The sequence below is a fragment of the Ahaetulla prasina genome, chromosome 12 (genome assembly GCF_028640845.1).
Source record: "Ahaetulla prasina isolate Xishuangbanna chromosome 12, ASM2864084v1, whole genome shotgun sequence".
NCBI classification, from domain to species: Eukaryota; Metazoa; Chordata; class Lepidosauria; order Squamata; family Colubridae; genus Ahaetulla; species Ahaetulla prasina.
The window spans coordinates 22,355,555-22,363,175 of record NC_080550.1 but is presented as its reverse complement, the minus strand read 5'-3'; the positions used below and the strand labels follow the sequence as shown (position 1 = coordinate 22,363,175).

Below are 7,621 nucleotides of genomic sequence, written 5' to 3'. Positions count from 1 at the left end.
ACAAAAGATTCATTTCACAATAGACCACAATTTACTCCCCCATTTTCCGAAAAGCAAAAACATTATTTCATCTATTGGCTCTAGGGTTTGTTTGTTTGTTTGTTTACCATTTATGTATAACTTATAACTGTCTACTCCAATTTTCCTCTCAGGAAGAACTGCCTTAGTCTTTGATGCTCGAATTAATTTGTATTGTTCTTTATTGGTAAACTGGTCTTCCTCCCAAAGGAGCCAGAGAGATCTATCAAAAGAGAACAATGCCTTCTTTAATTAAAAGCAAGGGAAGCAATAATTTAAAAATCTGTCCTAATACAAGACACTAAGAATAACAAAAATGCTATAATTAAAAACAACCTCCATTCCCAAAGGTACCCTGAAATTTGATTGCATGAATCTTTGCAGGATGTAATCACAAAAGTCAAGGTACAGTTGACTGCAGTCAAAGCTCTCTCTGTTGGATATATGTCTGAAAGCCTTAATAACCACCAATAGCCCTGACCGCTTGCAGAATTCTTAGATATGCTAGATCAGGGGTCTCCAACCTTGACAACTTTAAGACTTGTGGACTTCAACTCCCAGAGCTCCCAGATTCTGGGAGTTGAAGTCCACAAGTCTTAAAGTTGCCAAGGTTGGAGACCCCTGTGCTAGACAGCTGGGGAAGAGGAGTACAGAAATAACCTGGGGAAAAATATGTTGTGAGCCTGGGAAAACAGGAAAGCATAATAAAGAAGCTTCAAGATTGCATTGCCTTGATTCTTTTTGATATAAAAAAGTGGGAAAAATAAACAGAAAAGGAGTGAATTTAGTCTAGTGCAGGGGTCTGCAAACTTGTGGACTTCAACGCTCAGAGTTCCTCAGCCAGCAAAGCTGGCTGAGGAATTCTAAGAGTTGAAGTCCACAAGTCTTAAAAGAGCCAAGTTTGCAGACCCCTGGTCTAGTGGTAAAGGAATCAGGCCAGAAACCAGGAGGTGGTGAGTTTTAGTTCTGCCTCAACCAGGAAAACCAACTGGATGACCTTGGGTCAGCCACTTTCTCTCAGCCACAGGGTTGTTGTTATGGGGAAAAGGGTTGTTGTTATGGGGAAAAGAGAAAGAGGAAAGAGTATTTGGTACATTTGCCACGAGTTATTTATGAACATATTAAACAGATATAAATAAACAGTTGCCAAGGTTGGAGACCCGTGTGCTATTCCAATCTCCCCCTCCCAATATTTATAATACAAAGGACTGCTTCCCTCTCCCTCCCCCTCCCCATGTTGGACCAGATAACGAAGCAGCTGCTGTTAAAGGCATTTAGCAAACTCCCTTCACAGCCCACCTGTGCAAAGGATCTGTGTGTTCCAGGCAAACACTTCCATTCTCTTAGGTCCCGAAAGCCATTAATTCCCACAGGTATTCTCCCAACCAGGTAAGGGAGAACACCCCCCTCCACCCATCTCTGCTCCAACAAACCCCCTCAGTTTTAACTTTTAGCAGCATAGAAACAGACTGTTTGGAGGTGTTTCAAGTCATCTCTGGCCTTGCAGGTTCCCAATTTTGTGTTTTCTTTCAGCTTTTCCAATTGTGAGGAGTCGTCTCCTGTAAGGTGTGATTCGGGCAACCTCATTTCCCCCTCCCCCTCCCCATTATTTGGTCCATTTGGACTTTGGGGGATGAGAAGTGGAGATTTTCCCCCTGAAAGGGCTGCTAGGAAGACTGGTTGGTACCCTCACAAAATGGCTGCCACGATGGGTGAGGCTGGTTTCCATTTTCCCAGAAGCCAAAAGAGGTGAAATGGCTTCCTGCCTTCCGTTGCAGCTGTGCAGGGTGCTTTCATTAATATTAATTTGCTTTTTTAAAAAAATTTGAAGTGGAGCAAATGTAACGAAGTACCCTGCTATGATTAATTTCTTTTTGGTAGTTTCTATTTTCTAAGATACATGTGTCCTGTTCACCCCCTTGTGAAGGAAAGCGGCTTTTCAGATTTTAAATAATAGTAACAAACGAAGAAGTGTGCCAGTTTGCCTGAAAATATATAGTTTATATAATATTTCTGTTACATTGTGACCATCTAGAACAGGGGTCTCCAATCTTGGCAACTTTAAGACATGTGGACTTCAACTCCCAGAATTCTTCAACTCCCAGAATTCTCCCAGAGTTGAAGTCTACAAGTCTTAAAGTTGCCACGGTTGGAGACCCCTGATCTAGAAAAATATTTACCTACAGCTGAATTAAGCAAGATTCCCTTTATAACACCAAGATGGAGAATTAAAGTAACAAATTCACAAGAAGGATTCTAAAACCGGAATGAAAGTTCCTCCACTTTCAGTGTGTTTAACTACTCTATCACCGTTTCTCTGTTTATTTATGTGGAACATTTATAAGCAAAATGTATACATACACAATTCACCTATTTGTCTGAGTAGCTTGTTTGGTTCACTTAAAAAAAAATAGAGTTAACCTTAAAACATGAAACCAAGAAGCTACAACAGTAGCAAAGCATAGGGTATTTATTATGTGTTTATTGATGTATTAGACTTACGGTATATCTCACTTTTCATTCGGAACTGAAGCCAGGATACAGTAGGGTAGTGCAGTGCTTCAAATTGGACTCTGAAAATGTTTTTTGGGGTTGTGGGTTGCGTGGGATAGTACAAGTAAGCCTTGCTTAGCAATGGTAATTGGGACCAGAAATTCCACTGCTAAGCAGCTCAATCATTAAGCGCAACTTCCCATTAGCAGTGGCGCGTTAGCAATGGCAATTCCAGCAGTCTTGGTTGTCATCCTTAAGCCAATTTGCACATGGTCATTAAGCGAGGATATCATGATTTATAGCCTTCAATGCAAGTTTCTCCTTTGGTTTTTTTTTTTTAATTTACATTTATATCCCGCCCTTCTCCGAAGACTCAGGGCGGCTTACAGTGTATAAGGCAATAGTCTCATTCTATTTGTATATTTTTTACAAAGTCAACTTATTGCCCCCCCAACAATCTGGGTCCTCATTTTACCTACCTTATAAAGGATGGAAGGCTGAGTCAACCTTGGGCCGGGCTTGAACCTGCAGTAATTGCAGGCTGCTGTGTTCTAATAACAGGCTTCTTACCAGCCTGAGCTACCACGGCCCTTTGTTTGTTTGTTTGTTTGTTTGTTTGTTTGTAGGAAGCTGGCAAGGAAACTCACAAATTGTGATCACGCTGACTGCAGGGTGCTGCAAACTCATACAGCTAGTCCTTGACTTACAACCATCCATTTAGTGACCAGTCATAGTTACAATGACAGTGGAAAAAGTGACTTATAGCTGTTTTTCACACTTATGACTGTTGCACCATCCCTGTGGTCATGTGATCAGAATTCAGATGCTTGGCAACTGGCATGTACTTATGACAGTTGAAGTGTCCCGGAGTCATGTGATCCCCTTTTGCGACCTTCTGACCGGCATGGGGAACTATGGGGAACTCAGGTTCACTTTACAACCACGTTACTTACAACTGCAGTGATTCACTTAACAACTGCGGAAAGAAAGGTGGTAAAATGGGACAAAACTCACTTAACAACCATCTTGCTTTGCAGCAAAACCTTTTGGCTCGATTATGGTCATAAATCGAGGACCATCTGTAATTGAGGGCGTGCCCAAATCACAATCATGCTGCAGATGCTGCAACAGTCGCTGCTAAGAGCTACTTGTACATCCCATTAGTTGAGTCCTGTTATAACTCTGAACCGTCACTTAACATGTAGTTGTTAAGTGAGACACTTGTACCTATTTGCAACAAGGGCCTCTGGTGGCTCAACAGGCTAATGCAGCCTGTTATTAACAGCAACTGCCTGCAATATTGCAGGTTCTAGTCCCACCAGGCCCAAGGTTGACTCAGCCTTCCATCCTTTATAAGGTAGGTAAAATGAGGACCCAGATTGTTGGGGGCAATAAGTTGACTTTGTATATAATTATACAAATGGATGAAGACTATTGCTTGACATAGTGTAAGCCGCCCTGAGTCTTCGGAGAAGGGCGGGATATAAATGCAAATTAAAAAAAAACCAAAAACTTTTTAATGCAGTTAATGGGGGCTGTTTTTAAAATGTTTCATCCAGGTGCTTTCTTTAAATACCTACTAATTCCAAAGGATATTTCTAGAATCTGATCTCAATAAGGGCCTCTGGTGGCTCAGACTGCTAAGACAGTCTGTTATTAACACAGCTGCTTGCAATTACTGCAGGTTCAACCCCCACCAGGCCCAAGGTTGACTCAGCCTTCCATCCTTTATAAGGTAGGTAAAATGAGGACCCAGATTGTTGGGGGCAATTAAGTTAACTTTGTATATAATATACAAATGGATGAAAGACTATTGCTTAACATAGTGTAAGCCGCCCTGAGACTTCGGAGAAGAGCGGGATATAAATGCAAATTTAAAAAAATATTCATTTCTAGAGGGAGGATTTGGCTGTATCTCCTGCATTAAAATATGATTTTTCCCCCTAAGGTGGTTGGTTGTTCATTGTAGGAAAATAAATGTCAATCTAAATAGATAGGGCTCTGTTGAAAATGGGTCACATAGTACAGTTGCTGTTAAGAAACGCAGTTTCCCTGCTGGTATTCATAAAAAAAAGGAATTGAAATTTAAGTAGCCAATATGTTTTCATAGAAACTGGTGAGCTGCCTGCATTTGTCCAGTTGGTCATTATTCTTTAGAAACCTATTTCCCAAACTTGGCAACTTTAAGAGTTGTGGACTTCAACTTCCAGAATTCTGGAAGTTGAAGTCCACACCTCTTAAAGTTGCCAAGTGTGGAAATTACTGCCTTTAGAAGCTGGTTTTCCTTCAAACTAAAATGTTTTGCTTCTCAATGAACCCAGAGAACTAGCCTTATAATCTGAGATTGTGGCTTTTAACTCACACCAGCAGGGTCCTTTCATTTTGTGTGACTTTTACACCTGAGCAGGATCTGATTATAACTCCCACGGTTTTAAGACCGACTCTACTCTTCCACGATTTTGGCCATATTCCTTACGATCCAAGGAACTGCATTTCAGGTGACTTCAATGAGCAGGTGACCAGGTGGGAGCCAAACACAAAATATTTGGAACCAGAAATCTTTGGAAGAAGCTGTCCTGTATTTTTGGACAGTATTGTGGCAAGAAGGCTGCATTCCGCTTGCTGATAAAGGACACCTGAAATAGAGGAGAGAGAGAGAGAAAGGGTGGGAGGAAAAAAAAAACCAGAACAGGTTAAGGCACTTCCTGAAATTAAAGTTAAAATTGAGAAAGGGAGTTTCCCTCCTGATCTCTCTGTCTCCCTCCCTCCCCAACCAAACATACACAAACCCAATCAGGTAGGCTCAACTGGGCGTGGATTTTACTCCAGGTCCCACCTCTACCTTTCCTGCAGGCCCAATGGCCTCGCCTGTTGGGAAATTGACTCAAGTCATGTGCTTCCACTGAGGGGCAGGTAACTCAGGAAAAAGAGAGCAAGGGAAAAAAAAGATTTTTTTTTTAAACCTAGGCTGGGTTCCTGCCATGATGTCAGAAGGAGACAAACGGACTGCCTGTTAAATTTTATCCCCCAGTAAGAGCTGGGGAGAAAGAGTTCACCTGAAATACAGGTACAACAGCAAATAGATTTTTTTGTTTTGTTTTCCTTTTTATGAAATATTATTTGAATCTTAGCTACCTTCACCCGGTTCCCTTTCCCCATAGTTCTGGCTTTTCTGAGATTGACCTTTTTATATCTTCCCTTTGATCACTTGGGGAAAGGGGGTGCCCTTTATTTGTAAGTTTTTGTGTTTGGCTTGTTTTATACTCTTTCTCTCTCTCTCTCTCTCTCTCTCCTTTTCTTTTTTTGTTCTTTTTCTTCCTTCTCTCTTCCTCCTTTTTTTTTTTTATTTTCCTCTCCTTTACCTCTGCTTTTGATTGTAGCTGTTCTCCCCCTTCTGTGGTCATGACGGCTTCCTCTCCGCACAGTGACTGTTTGGTGGTCTTGTTTGGGGCATCCGCTGGTGGAAATGGGGCTAAGCTGGGGTCCGATGAGAGGGAACTAATTCTGTTGGTGTGGCAAGTTGTGGATCTTCCCAGCAAGAAGGTATGACTTCCCAAACTCTTCCTACACCCGTTGGGCAATTTGCAAAAGAGAGGAACAGAGAAAGAGAGAGGCGAAACCACTTAACCGAGATCCCTCTTCTTCTCCCATTCAACCACCTGAGGGGGATTTCTATATATGAGCAAACATATCCAAGGCTGGAATGAGCTTTGCTCGCCTCCCCCAAACCTGGCTTGGGGGGGGGATGTGGGGGGGGGGGCTGGCGGGTTGGGAGAAAGCAGGGAGAAACTATTAAGTTTGGACCAGGCTCAGTTCAAAATTAAAGCTCAGTTCAAAATTTCCCTTCAAATTGACCAGGAGAGTCAAATCTGGACGACAAAAGAATGAAATCCCACCCCCACCCCCCCATGTTCTGGATCAATAGAAACATTTTCATGTTTGAAAGACTCTAAAAGGCCCTTGCTTCTTGTAAAAAAAACAAAAAAACAAACAAACCCAGCCTTTTAAAACCATGTTTGGGATATTGGATATGTACCTTTTTGTGTTTCTGTGTTTGAAATCAGGCCTGCATGTTTGCTTGGGAAACCTGTCGCTTGATACTGGGAATTAAAACGGGAGTGGGAGGAAAACCTGTTTTATGCAACCCAGAAGAACTAGGGCCAATTCCCATGTTTACTTTCTTCCTCGCCGCTCCCCCCACCCCTCCCAAAGTGAATTTCGAATGAATAATTTGAAAGGAAAAGAAGAGGGGGGGGAGGTTTCAGGGGCTGCACCCAGACTCCCTAAATCGAGTCTATTCTGATGGGATCGACCTGATTTTATTTTCTCCCCCCACCCCACGCTCCCCAATAGAATGATGCAAGAATTGCAGCCGGGGCTCTTAAAAATAATCTCTATTTTTATGGGAAGGCTGTGAATCTCCTTGAAAAGGCAAAGCCCAGAGGGGGAACCGAGATGGGAAGTTTGGGAAATTAGCAACTGCATCTTCCAGCCAGCCTTTCCAATTTCAAGGGGAGCCAGCTGTGATTCTAACCACCTTTTAATACACATTTTTTTTTACAAGTCGCTCCATCGAGTTCCTGGAGTTTTACTTTTCTTTTCTTTTTTTCCCTCTTCCCCCCCCCCCCAACTCTTCGCCTCTGCCTTCTTTGTTAAACATTTTCAGGTAGGGACGCTGCACAAATGCCTGGTGAAGGCAGACAATTTGGAGCTAAGCGAGCCATGCCGAGAACTGACAGGGTTAACCCCCGAGAGCTTGGCCAAAGCGGAGCCTCTGGATCGCGTTCTCCAACAGGTGAGGGTTAATTTGTGGATGCAGGGAGCAGGATTCCAAGTGATGCAATCGAGCAAACAGCAGACTTTCGCTTTGAAAATTTGTCAAGCGACCCAGTGGTTCACCCCCTTGCCGAGTAAAACGTGTTTATTCTGCAACCGAGGCTCGCTGGCACCATCTGCCACGTGCTGCGGCCACATTGGATGGTGGCCTGCAGTGGCTGAGTTCACCCAGCACCCTGAGCCATTGGCTTTTATATCTTTTGAACACCATCTTGGCATTTGCAGCCAATCCGAATTGCAATTAAGCCAGGGTTTGTGAAGGGAGCCCGCTGAA

At 42.9% G+C, this 7,621-nt stretch overlaps 1 protein-coding gene across 1 annotated transcript; it reads left to right on the top strand.

Annotated features, from left to right (window-relative positions):
• Window positions 1–5,424: 5,424 nt before the first annotated feature.
• On the top strand, window positions 5,425–7,621 carry LOC131184153 (epithelial splicing regulatory protein 2-like). Its single transcript, XM_058155185.1, has 3 exons — window positions 5,425–5,578; window positions 5,892–6,054; window positions 7,178–7,621. Exons 2-3 carry the CDS (start codon window positions 5,914–5,916, stop codon window positions 7,604–7,606), a joined length of 570 nt encoding a protein of 189 aa, XP_058011168.1. The 5' UTR covers window positions 5,425–5,578; window positions 5,892–5,913; the 3' UTR covers window positions 7,607–7,621.

Coding starts and splice junctions, on each gene's coding strand:
- LOC131184153 (XM_058155185.1), top strand. CDS start 5,914: ATGACGGCTTCCTCTCCGCACAGTGACTGTTTGGTGGTCTTGTTTGGG. Junction 6,055..7,177: donor TGGATCTTCCCAGCAAGAAG/GTATGACTTCCC, acceptor AAACATTTTCAG/GTAGGGACGCTGCACAAATG.